This window comes from Monodon monoceros, unplaced genomic scaffold, assembly GCF_005190385.1.
Source record: "Monodon monoceros isolate NGI ecotype Baffin Bay Population unplaced genomic scaffold, NGI_Narwhal_1 Super_Scaffold_4, whole genome shotgun sequence".
NCBI lineage: Eukaryota > Metazoa > Chordata > Mammalia > Artiodactyla > Monodontidae > Monodon > Monodon monoceros.
In genome coordinates, this window is record NW_021703781.1 from 63,598,398 (window position 1) to 63,612,229 (window position 13,832).

Sequence of the window (13,832 nt, forward strand, 5' to 3'; positions counted from 1 at the left end):
AATAATAACTGTAGTGGATTGATATGGGCAGTTTAGAAGTCAATTGTTTCCCTTAAATGATGGTTTGTAAGGAGTTTTGAATAAATAATTGGTTTCCTATTAGATACATATTTGTAACTGTTCAGTATCAAAATACCATTAACTGTATGAATCTTAGTGCAAGTAGTTAATAATTTTATATTTTTTGTAATTTAGTTAAAATTAAATTCTTTCCTTTTGCTTTTATTAGTTTTGTCTTAAACTATTTTGTTTCCAATAACTATGGTGATTTTTTTTAGAATAGTAAGTTTAATGTCTTGTTGTATAATTAAACATTACCCTTAATATTCACTGTTTAGAAAATTAGCATTGCTTAATAAATTTTAAGCCACACAATAATACATAATTCTGTTTTGTGAGCTGTCAAACATTATCAAAAATTTCTCTTTAGGTTCTGATATTATCAAACAATCTTCTAAAGAAGCTTCCCCATGGTCTTGGAAACCTTAGGAAGTTAAGAGAGTTGGATTTAGAGGAGAACAAATTAGAATCCTTGCCAAATGAAATTGCTTATCTTAAGGATTTACAGGTAAAACATTATCCTGATGATTTTATAGGTATATAATTAAGGTTTTTGTAATGCATTCCAAATTGCATGTTATTCTTGGACCAAATAGATTTTCCTGTTATATAGCATTAGGGCTGAATTTTATGTTCATGTAACCTATCTGCTTTTGTCTTCCTAACAAATGATGTTTTTTGAAAGAAAAGCTTATTTAGTGATTCTTATATTATCCAATCTAATTTCTATGTTTATTTTATTGGTTTAGTAGTTTAGATGTAGTTTTTAAAAATTTACATCAGTTATAGGAAATATGTAACCGTCTTTTATTTTGTTAATCTTTTAGAAATTAGTCTTGACAAACAACCAATTAACCACTCTTCCGAGAGGCATTGGTCACCTTACCAATCTTACACATCTAGGCCTTGGAGAGAACCTACTTACTCATCTTCCTGAGGAAATTGGTATGAACCCTTTGGATACTTGACTTTGTAGTAATAATTTGCTTTTGTGTGTTCAAGCAGTATTTCAGATAAATATAACAAATCTACTATTTTTTTCATCTTAATCAGGTTACATCAGGCTCATGATTTTTTTATAGAGCACCAGTAGTGGTTGGTTGGTTGGTTGGTTTTGATTAGGTTTCCTCATGGGGTTTTAGGGTTAATATTATATTTGACAATGTTTTAGCATACTTATATTTCAGTAGATTTAACCTCAATTTAGAAGAGTTATTTTTCTTCCAAATTTAAAAATTACACAAGCTTGAATTAAATTAGTAGTGTCTTATGCCAAAAGAACCTTCCCTTGTGAGGTTTTAGGATTGATATTAATATTTGATTAATATTAATATTTGAGAGTACTTTAGAATTTTCTAAGTGTTTTCATATCCATTATTTCATACTATCAATGTAAACACCTTAAATTTTAGGCAGTGTAAATTGCCTCATTTTACAAAGAGAGTTAATTGATTAAGGTCACATAGTAATTCTAAAATTAGTAATCCCATGTATTCTCCCATCTATATACCATGCTGTTTCAGAGGCACTATAGATTAGTGGTTAAGAATGGTTTTGGAGTAAAATAGACAATTCAAAATCTGGCTCTGCTGCTTATTGTTTTGTGGCTTGGATAAGGTACAAGAAACTCCCTAAGCTTCAAGTTTCCTACCTGTAAAATAAGGATAGTAGTAACTTCTCATAGAGTTGCTCTGAATAATAAATAAAATCTTAAATGTGAACAAATCCATTACCTAGTAACTGTTGTTTTTTTATTTTCTACATACCACTATCAAATAATTATAAATTTTGAAGTTTAAAAATTGGAAACAATAAGGCAACTATACACTTTTATTTCTAGTATGTTTATCCATCTGGCCTCATGCAGTTGCTAGAAACATTTGCCTAGAAAGTATGAGTATCCTAAGACAGTCTAAGAAAAAATTTTAAAAGATTACATAAATTGATTTTTGGCTTACTGTCAAATATGTAATAACTCTCTTAGTGAAAGATTTATACAAAGTAATAAAAACCTTTCACATGAGAAATTTATTAATGAGAGAGATTATCACATTTTCTCCAAGAGGAAAGTGATTTATAGGCACTGACTGTATAATAAACTTACCTCTGGAATTTTGAAAAAATACACATGAATGCCAAGCTATCCCAAACAGAGTCTCTGGAGTTGTAGTATATGTTTTTTCAAAAAAACTCCAAGCTTGAAAACTAACCATAAAGAGATTCTGATTTAATTAGTATAGAGCATGACCTGGACATCAGTTTATGTGAATATGCGGGAACGTTTGAGATCCACAGTTGTAGAGAGTTTTAAAACTAAGAGAAGAGAGTAAAAGGAAATGTGTGTTCAGTATGCATAATACCCAGGATAAGGATCATGCCCAGTTGAACTTTTTAAATAGTAATTAATTTTCTTAAAAAATAATTTTGTTTTTTAAAACAGGTACACTGGAGAATCTAGAAGAGCTGTATTTGAATGACAACCCCAACCTGCATAGCCTTCCCTTTGAGCTGGCTCTTTGCAGCAAGCTTTCAATCATGAGTATTGAGAACTGTCCACTCAGCCATCTTCCACCTCAGATTGTTGCTGGGGGTCCTTCTTTCATCATTCAGTTCCTAAAGATGCAGGGTCCATATCGTGCCATGGTCTGATACAAATCTGCTGGTCCCACACACTGTTCGAAAATAGACTGCCATTAATGTTTCATATCTATATCTGTATCTATTTATGTAGATATTGATATATTTGGCAGATTTATAAAGACTGCGTTATGTGTTTCTGCTAATAGAGGAATCATAGCCATTTAGATTTTTTTAAATTCTGTACAAAAGGCTTATATAAGTTTTCTTTGCTGAACTTGATGGGTGTTTTCTGTTGTGTAATATGATATGCCAGTTTGCTTAAAACATTTGCCAACAAATTATGAAGTTATTAAATTTAAGGGCCAGAGGTAGTATAGTTAGATATACTTTCTCTTAGCAAAAATACTGGGCAAACAATTTTGTTGCAACTTTTCATATATATTTTCCCCTTACCAATTGTCAGATCTTTATAGTATTATAGGCCCTGAAGGTGTAATTTTTCTTTAACTTATTTTGAAATTTGAGATTTGAATTTTATATATTGTTTACAGTCAGAGTAAATCACTGGATTTTTTTTTTTTTTTTGGTTTTGATTTGCTCTGTTTTGATCAGTGAAATCTAGAGTTTATATCCTCTGCTAAAGAATTTGCATCAGCTGATTTAAATATTAAAAGATATTTGCTTGTTAAAACAACTGGCAAAGTGAAAAGATACAGTCAGAAATTCTAGAATTCCTTTAATTATGTTTCTCTGATCAATTGTGAAGCAAAATATCTGAAGTGAGTCTTTGGGTTTGGGGGGAGGGTATTGAGACCTTTTCTAGTATAAATATCTTTTCTTAAGTTTGGGGGAACAGAAACTTGTAGTGTAAAGGAGTTTTCATTCCTGAAAGTTGCAGATCCACAAAAACTAACAGAATAATTTGGCAAAAAAAAGACAAAGATACACATAAACACACATTCTATATATGTATATACAATGCTATATAGATATGTATTTATTATATCATAAACTACGTTAGGTAACTTTAAGGATTTCTCCCTAGCCTTGTACAATGAAATTGAATGTTTTTCTTTGAACACTGCAATATATGTATGTTTCAAGGTTATTTAACAGTGTACTATGGTTTTATATCTTGACTTGCCTTGTACATCTTTCAGTTCTGGAATATCTGCGTCTAAGCACAATATCTTCACACTGTGCTATATTGCTGCTGAACTAAATGCACTTTTCCCCACATGTGGAGTACTGGCTTCAGACAATTCAGTTCAGTACCTTTGATTTCAATCTCATCTTTCCTTTTTTGGTAGTTAATACAGTTATGGAAAAGAGCACATTGCATAGAAGCCATTGATAGTTCAGTGGAAGTTCTGTAAGACATGCATGTGCTGTTTGGTATATTTTCTTTTGCTTTACTGCTTTTAAGGCTGGCAGTATTGTGTGTGCCCCTTATTACAGTATGCTTACTTTTGATAGTGTCAGTCTAGTCGATTTAATTTTTGAAGAGACAGAGCAAGTGCATTCTAGATATCATCCTAAAAAACACTTCCCATATAATGAATAACTATTATGTATAATTACATATTGCTGCTTGGTTTTCTTTTCTTTTCTTTTCCATTTAGATGGGCATTGTAGTTTAAATAAAACCATTTTTGAAGTAAGGTTATAACATTAAGATAGAAATTTGGAGTGTTGTTTTGCTTTTCCTGGCACTCAAAATCAGGACTAAGTTTGAGGTTCAACCTGTAGATGTAATTGGCAATTTTTAAAGGAGCAACTAAGAAATGGAAGGCAGGTAAAGATATAAAACCGTAGAATGCTTAAATGTGCTGTAAAACTATTGTAGATGTCACTGGATTTTACCAAGTAATATCCTTTCTTCTTTTTTTCCATCTACTGTGGCTTTTCAGTTAAAGTTGTGTTTATAAAAGGAATTTGTTTATTACAGCTCTACCTAGAGCTTGTGTGTATGTGTGGTTTTTAAAAATCTCATATCCAGGTGTGTTTATATCTTAAGATAATGGAACTTGAACTTTAAAGGCAGTAACCTAATGTCTTTTTTTTTTGAAAAAAATATGGGTATTGTTTCTTAAAAATGAATATAGATATGGTTTTTAAAACATTTTGGTCCCCCTACTCTCATTTATGTTAGTTTGCAGGAGAAATGCAAAGTGATCACAGTCCTACATGTAGAAGTGATATAACAGGCAAACCATCTATAGCTGAGGAATCATATATATTTTTTTAAGATGCATAAAATGTGTCACATGTATGGCTGCCGCCTTGCAAGAACTCATGAATTTCATTACTTCTAACACAAAACTAAAATGGACTCTAATTTCCCAATTATCCTGTGTGATCATATTTAATATTTAAGTAGTTTGAGTATAGTAAGGGATATTGTTGAATGACTACATATGAACTAATATTTTCCTAAAACTGCAGTGGGACGAATTGCCATGTCCATCAATTGTCCTTTTTTTTTTTTTTTTTTTTTTTTAAAGAAATTAGGTTTGGTTTCTCTGTGAGGCTCAGTAAATAGAAAATGTCATAGAATGTTACACTGTAAAAACATAGCTCTAAACTTTGCTTTTTGTTAATATGTATATTAGCAAACTGACAATGTCAAACAATCCTTTTGTGGTAGTTTAATACTTTTAAAATCCCAAATGATTATTTCATACAGAAAGAATCGGGAGATGCTAAGTAATTTATGGATTTGACGGATACATATGAAAACAATAGAAGATAGAAACTCTTGCAGGAGAAAATACACATAAAATATTTATTTGTACTTTTAGTAAAGGGTGGATAATACAATCGAAATGAGCTCTATAAATCTAATTGCGTATTTCTAATTTATCTCACTGTAAAAGCCTGAATCATTTAAAATAGATAAACTGTTATACATCACAATTTAGTCTTTCTCTGATAACTTTTGTTGTAACTTTTGCTTTTCATCTCAGTTATTGCTAAGCCATATATAAATAGTGAGTCCAAATTTCAGCTTGCAGAATTTGTAATTGTTCATCAGTAAAAAGGGTCGTGGTTAAAGTGGTACACTTTGAAATGGAAAGGGGGCTATAAATTGTTGTGTTGGGCCAGTAGCCATACATCAGAACTGTCTGGAAAACCAGGATATATGGTTATTCTTGCATGATTAAAACTTAGATGAAAGCAAATGACACAACCCAAAATAAGAAAAAGAATACATTCCTGAAATTTACAAATTTAACTAAAATAAATAACTTGTGAAGAAAGATTTCCTTCTGCCTATACCAGAAGATGGTATACCACATATCTTTAGCTAGAACTTTTCTCTTGCCTTATTCTTTTGGTTGGTTTAGCCTTTAAGAGCCAATTTGGGGAACTGGAATACACATGACAATCTTTGGTTAATTATCAAATCTCAGAATTTAAATATGCAAGAGTTGTAATACTGATTTGGTATCTAAGGGAGTATCTTGAATGCTGTTGTATTACAAAAATATTATGAGAATGTTTTATAAAACATATCAGTATTTTGTTATTGAATAGAATGTCTTCTTAAACCTGACAACACTAATTCTAAGGAAACATTTGTGGGTGTAATTTTTAATTTTGAAATTTAAGTTAAAATATAAATAAGGTTTGAATTTTTTTTTAACTTTGAAAACTGAAGTTGGTCCTCAGTAGCTTTTGAAAAACTTTCTCTTTACACACTTATTTTCCTGTTGATAGCATACCTTCTAAATGTAAACTGTTTTGAATATAAATGCCTGTTAGTGATTAAGACTTTAACTGGATAGTAGTTTATAGTGTTTCAGACTGGGGACTTTTTAAAGTTTGGTGGGAGGAATAGTGTCCACTATTGACAGTAGCATGGGCAGGGCTATCACGTGCGGGTTTGCAGGTTGTGCAGCATACAACGCGACATGTTGGGGGATTTAGTCACATCGTAGATTTGCATATTTATTATGACAGTTTTTCAGCAGATGGCAGTAAAGTGCCTTGTTCTAACAAAATCATGATATTATGTCAAATTTCTGATACATGGAAGTAAAGAGTCTTGAGGAAGGAGCATTTTCCCTCCTCATTTGCACAAATGGCACTAGGTGGAATAGTGGAGAGAATTTGATCTTCATGCAAATTATTAGAGCTCCATCCTAACAATCCTAATAACAAATAATATTTAAATGACATTAAAATCAGTTTATTTGTTATAGGTACTACTAAAAAGGATCTTACTCTAAAAGTCTAATTAGAGCCTATAGGTGCTTTATCAGTGACCATTATTATTTAGATTTCATATGTTATCTAATTTACCTTTTATCATTACTGGTATTATTTATATGCTGAATTTAACCTTCCACTGGTCTGATGAGGCTTAATATACAAATAACATTTGCATTAGTCATCTATACCACTTTTATCATGATTTTGTAGAAATTATTTTTCAATAAGTCTAGCTAGCTAGCTAGCACATAAAACCTCATTCCACTACCAAAGGGAATGTTTCATATATGGCTCAAAACATTTAATATTAGTCTTTAATAGAAAAGTATACTGATGTATATTTTTTTCTCATTTCTCGAAACTCATTTTTAACAGAGTTCAGAAAGTTATCTTGTAATTAAGAAAGAAAGTATTTTATATGATGATGGTGTCTTTTGATTATATTTTAATCTGCACACCAGAACTTGTTTTTAATTAGATACATGATAATTTACACAGTACACAGTTTACAAGGAATAGACAGAACACTACAAAAATGATACCTGAGAACAATATTTAACAGTTTTGACTTTTCTCCTAGTAAAAATCAGCCTTCCACTGATGTTTAACGTGGTTTGTGCTGTTCTGAGTTATGACTCAAGGCTAAAAGGTATAAACAGCCTTCAGAAAATGTACTTTTAACCTGATTTATACTGTTGATTATTTTGACTACATAAAAATTACCTTTTTTAGTCAGTCAGTAGTAGTAAGGTATTCAGTATAAATAATGTATTTTTTAATGTTTTGCCATTGAATCTTTTAAGAAAGCTCCAATCCTATGTGTAACTGAAGTTGGACATGAAATCAGTCTTTGCAATGTCATTGAACCACAAGAATGTGGAACTAAGAGAAATGACTCTTCACTACCATTTAATCTTCTGGAAAACTTTAAAAAAGCAAATGGCATGCATAAGATAAACAAAAACAGATGCACAAAAAAATGCAACAAAGTATTTTGTGTGGTGAATAGTGACCTTCAGCATAATTATTATATTGTTCATATTTACTATTTACAAAATTCCAAACTTACAGGATTTGGGGGGATTTTTAAAAAACAGTATATAATGAATATATCCTGTAATGAAGACTGTCCTGTAATGGAGACATTGAATTATTAGAGGTAATTCCCCATTCTCTGAGCCTTCATTGAAGAAAATGCTTTCTGTTTTGTTTGTAACCTTTCATAAGAAAGTCTGCCGTTTAAGATGTCTTGGTAACTAAAGGTGGAAATTGAGTACAGGATTCCTAGAAAAAGAAAGTTTTAATATTGGCTAATAAAGACCATTAAGTTGTGTTCTCAAATGTTAATGAGAACAAAAACTATAAGGGTAAAAGAGACCTTACCCAGTGGGAACTATTTAATTGGCTGAAGAAAACTTATCAGGGCAGGTAACAAATATTTGTCCTGTTCACAATGTGATTAACTGTCATCTTTCCTCTTAACATTCTATGATATGTGTTGAATATTTTTAAAACTTCACTCTGGCCATCTTGAGAAGAATGGATTGGAGGGAATCAAAACTAGGAGCCAAGTGGCCACATGGGAGGCTGTTGGTGTGATCCAGGTGAGAGATGACAGTGGCTTTGATTGGGATTGTAGCATTGGGGATGGAAAGCAATAAACATTTAAGGGAGTCTTAGGAAGAAAGTTTAGTAAGACTTGATGACTGGTTGGAAAAAGTGAGTTAGAGAATCAAAGGTTACTTCCAGGATTATGGCTTAAGCACCTGCATGTATTTGCTAAACTATGGTACTTTGCAGGAGGACCAGGTTCTTTTAGTTGTCTGGGTGTGAGGGGAAGATGCGTTCTAGTACCTGTGGGACATTAAGTGGAGATGTCAAGTGAGCAATTAGATACTTAGATCTGGTGCTTAGAAGTTAGGCCTGGAAACTGATGATCCAGCAAATAGATGGTACTTGAAGCAAGAATTTCCTAGGGAGAACATGGAGAATGGGAAGAGGGTGGAATACTGATGAACTCCAACATTTAGCTTTTGCAGAGAAAGGGAAGAATCTGCAGAAATTGAGAAGTAGCTGTAGTAAAACTGTGAAGGAGACAAGGAATATGGTATTTTGGAAATAGAGTAGTCAATTTCATTCAGAGTTTAGTTTTTCGAACCTCTCAATGTATTCTTCAATATCATTTTACTTTCTATGCCCATTTTTCTAGGACTCTGCACTGTCTGAAATAGTTGCCACTAGCCACATGTGGCTAGTTAGATTAAAATTAATTTCTCAGTCACACTAGTCACGTGTATGTGAGTACATATATATGAATATGAGAAAGAGCACAATGGTTAAAACATAAATGAAGTGAACTTTATGTGTTTTAACTCAGGCAGGTGACTGATTTGTAAAGTTCTCTGGGTTTTCTTGATTTGGAGGGTTGTTATGTGTTGCTCAGTTTTATTATAGGTTCCATACTTTTAACTAGCACTGTTACTTGGTGCAAAGCAATGTTTATCATATATCTTGTCACACACACTACGGACACAAAATTTTGCCTTTGAGGAGATTACAATCTAATGAATTTCACACCTATTTGAGTAATCTGCTTAAAAAAAAAATAAGAATAGCTGATTTCATTGAGAGTTCAGTTTTTCTAACCTCCAGAGCAACTCCTGTTACTGTTTAATAAAGGCCACCCCAAGGCAATTGAGGACACTAATTGAGTTATTAAAAGTACTGATAGACTGGTTTAGAGAATAAAATATTAACATAACGAGTTATGAAGGAGCCTGGGTTTGGAGTGATAACCATTTTTCCACCAAATGTTTGGTGATTTCTTTTTCCTTCCTTGAACATCAGCGTAGATGCAAGTAATCTACACATTTTGACCTTTGATGTCAACTTGAAAAGAACCCTGTACAGTCAAGAATTCTTCTAAGTAACTCCTAATTCGGATTGCAGAAGCAAAATTTTTCTAGTTTTATGCTTTTGTACAGTCATAACTTATTCTGTTACTTTTCCCAAGACAATTAGTCTTACCACATTCGTTAGATGCTATCACAGATGAGATATCTGAGTATTAGGATTTACTTTTTTCATTTTATATGCATACACACGCATACACACACCACTCACTCTTTGTCGAGATTACGTTTCTCCAGTTTGAATACCATGTAGTAAATACCAGCTTTTTAAAATATTCTAAAATATACAAATAATTCTTTCAAGGGAAGTCTTTAAAACAAGTTCTAAGGTCAAAAAGGGTTTGCTTATACCAAATTGCCTTGGCAGTTATAACTTTCCACTCTATTATTATTTCTCCAACAGTGAATTTTAAAATAATTTGAATTACTACAATTCCATGGCCTATGAATTTTATTGAGGATTCAATTTTATTAAGGATTCGGTTTACTTCTGTATCTTAAAAAACAACATTAATAATTTTTCCTACTTTCTTGGTTTGGGTTATGTTTAGCTTTAAGGATCAATTGTGTATTACTCTAAGTAACTAAGCTAGTTTCATTATTCCCTTGCTGTTCTTTTAGTTTTTATGTAAATCTGACTCTTTACATAAATCTTTATTTTCAAGATGAGAGAATATCCAGGGTAATTAAATGAGTTACACACTGGTGAGTATCATGTCAACATTGAAATTAGAGCCTGCGTCTTCTGACTCCTTAGTCGGTATTCTTCCTACTCCACTCCCAATAAACCACGTCATCTGCACGGCCCCAGTTGAAATAGGTTACTCAAGTGAAAGCTGATGAAGTGAGGCCTGATTTAAACAGGTTAACCAGGTGAAAGCCAAATCAAATTTTCCTCCGTTAAGAATCTGCTAATTTGAAAAATCATACATTGTAACAGCCATAATTTTGAACAATTTAGGTTGAGTTCCCCACTTCTTTCCTTCTCATCCTTTTAAACCAAATGCAAGATACAGAGTATCAGACTTAAGTCTATAATGTGTAGTTTATATACTTAACTGCTACTGTTTTTGTGTGGGTAGTCTTTCATCTTGATTATAGGTGAAATATTACTAATGAAATATTTGTTTTGGACAAAGGATCAATGATTTTAGAATTGGGGATTCAAAGACATCACATGGACCATTCCCTTTCAGGTAGATATTACCTATTTTAAAGATAAACCAAACCAAAGAGCTTGTTAAGTCAACTAATAAGTAGTGCAGTGGACCTGGGGACTACCTCTACTAGTGCAGTGTTCTTTTGACTCTATCATGTTGACTTTGTGATGTTGTATGCTTAGCTGTGAACACATTCTCCTTACTAAAAATTCAGCTTTGGGAGAGACATGTTTGGAGCTTTGTGAGTAGTAATTAAGAAAGGTGGCTTCCTGGCTAGCCATCCTGATCAGTTTAAATTAATCCAAGGGAACAGTGGAGTGACAGGTGTTGTAACTAGATTTCATTTGCTTCCAAGACCATTGAATCCAGGTGGCCTGCAGGGTATAAATCCAAATTAAAGTTATCACAGTTATCTTTTGTGGTATGGCTGATAGAGGATTCTGCATTGAAGTTCATTTGTTTTTCTATACCCTAGACTTGGATATGAAGAAATGGTGGGCATCCATTCAACAAATATTTGAGCACTCTCTGACATGCCAGGCACTGAGCTAGGTGCAGGATATATTAGTGAGCAAAACGCCAGAATAAATGAAACTTACATTCTAGTGGAGTAAGGCAAGTGATGAACATAATAAAACTTCCAGTCTATTAGAGGCTGATAAATGCTATAAAAAACAACAACAGAAACAAAATTCGAGTTTCTAGTCCTGCATGTAAGGAGCTTGGGAGTTGTCACTATGTCCTAACAACAAATGGAAAGCTAAACAAACTGAAAACAACTCTTATTAGATTTGTCAGAGAATTGAGGTCACAGGGAAAAATTGCTGCCCCCCAGATTGGAGAGGTGAGTGGATACAGATAATCACAATTGCCAGAGCAGAAATCGATGAGCATAAGTTTCCATGGAAACCAGTGCTGGGGTAGGAAACCTAAACTGTAATAATTGCTGATGGTTCAGCATGGACAAGTCTTGAGAATTAAAAACTTGCTGTGGCCCAGTATAAAGGGGTCCCCACACTTATTTTGAGTTTCTATCTCCAGAAGCTCTAACAGGTTCTCACAGTGAAGATTGGAGAAGAATCTCTTCATACTTGTAGCATGGGGAGGTAAAAAGTAGCCATTTTGAAATATACGGAGAGCATTTCTGTTCTTAAAAAGCCCTGCCCTCAAGAGAAACTATTTTACCAGAGCCTAACCTCTGGGGTTTTATCAGGGCCTGACTGTTCTTGGGGAAGAGAAATATCCAACTATAGGTCCCTCCAGCTCTCCACGTGTGGGAATGGAAATGTCTAACTCTAGCTTTCCTGTCCCACTGAAGGTGGGGCAGGGGGGAGTAGAACTAAGTATTTCTTGGTCACAGCCTAGGAGCAAAAGCACAAAGATGTGCCTGTGCATAAGGCTATGGAGCACTTCCCTTTCCCCCAACCTCTTAACACCACATCACTGAAGCCGTATTTACATCAGCTCCTTTTACCCAATATGTCATGTCTAGCTTTCAACAAAATGCTATAAGGCATACTAAAAGAGATACTTGAAGAGACAATCATCAGAACCAGATTCAGATATCACAGGGATGCTGGAATCATCAGACCAGGAATTTAAAATAATGACTAACATGCTAAAGACTCTAATGGAAAAAGTACACAATGTGCCAGAAAGAAGGGGTAATATAAGCATAGATGGAAATTTTAAGAATTTTAAAATGCTAGAAATGGAAAGCCATAACATAAAAGAAGACTGCCTTTGATGGGTTCAGTAGATGACACTGCTGAGGAAAGAATCAGCTTGAAGATATGTCAGTAGAAATATTTCAAATGAAAAGCAAAGAGTAATAAGATCAGACAAATAAAAAAACCAAGAACTATGGGACAGGGACATCCCTGGTGGTCCAGTGGTGAAGAATCCACCTTACAATGCAGGGGATGCAGGTTCGATCCCTGGTTGGGGAACTAGGATCCCACATGCTGTGGGGCAACTAGGTCCTCATGCCACAGCTACTGAGCTTATGCACCTCAACTAGCACTTGTGTGCCACAAACTACAGAGCTCACACACTCTGGAACCCGTGCGCCACAACTACAGAGCCCACGTGTCCTGGAACCTGCGCACCACAGCTAGAGAGAGAAAACCTGCAAGCCACAACTAGAGAGAAGCCCTCGTGCCACAATGAAGAGCCCATGCACCACAATGAAAGATCCCGCATGCCTCAATGAAGACCCTGTGCCATAACTAAGGCCCGATGCAGCCAAAAATAAATCAAATAAATAATAAATAAATCTTAAAAAAAAGAACTATGGGACATCTACAAAAATTTTGATGTACATGTAATGGGAATACCAGAAGGAGAAGAAAGAGAGGAACAATGTTTGAGCAATAATGACTGAGAATTTCCCAAATTTAATGTCAGATGCCAAAGTACAGATCCAGGGAGCTGAGAGAATACCAAACAGGATAAATACCCTCAAATATATACCTAGGAGTAAAATATTTTGTGTGTTGAGAGGAAGAAAAAAAAACCAATCTAGAGTTCTGTACCCTGTGAAGTATTTCCTTCAGAAATACTTCCTTACACAACTAAAATTTAGGGAATTTGTCACCAATGGCCTTGGCTTGCAAGAATTGCTAAAAGAAATTCTTAAGAAAGAAGGAAAGTGATATAGGTGAGAAACTTAATCTACATAAAGGAAGAGCATTAAGGAATAAATGAAGGTAAAATAAAATCTTCCATTTTTCTTAACTGATTTAACATAACTGTTCAAAATAATAATGTATTTGGTGACTATAGATTATGGATAAGTGAAATGGCAGCAATGTTATATATAAGGGATGAGAGAGAGGAATTGGAAACACTGTACTATAAAGTGCTTGCCCTACCCATTAAGTGATGTAAGTATTATTTGAAAGTG

The 13,832-nt window shown here is 33.6% G+C and overlaps 1 protein-coding gene across 3 annotated transcripts in view; it reads left to right on the forward strand.

Annotated features, from left to right (window-relative positions):
* SHOC2 (SHOC2 leucine rich repeat scaffold protein) overlaps window positions 1-4,596 on the forward strand; it is a 112,564-nt gene extending 107,968 nt beyond the window's left edge. For 2 of the 3 annotated variants that reach the window (XM_029245792.1, XM_029245793.1), the window contains exons 7-9: window positions 431-568; window positions 888-1,005; window positions 2,501-4,596. In XM_029245792.1, coding sequence (XP_029101625.1) covers window positions 431-568; window positions 888-1,005; window positions 2,501-2,709 — 465 coding nt within the window. In that variant the 3' untranslated portion in view covers window positions 2,710-4,596. The remainder of the gene's footprint in view (window positions 1-430; window positions 569-887; window positions 1,006-2,500) is intronic. The other variant, XM_029245794.1, reaches the window with a different exon arrangement.
* Window positions 4,597-13,832: the final 9,236 nt, after the last annotated feature.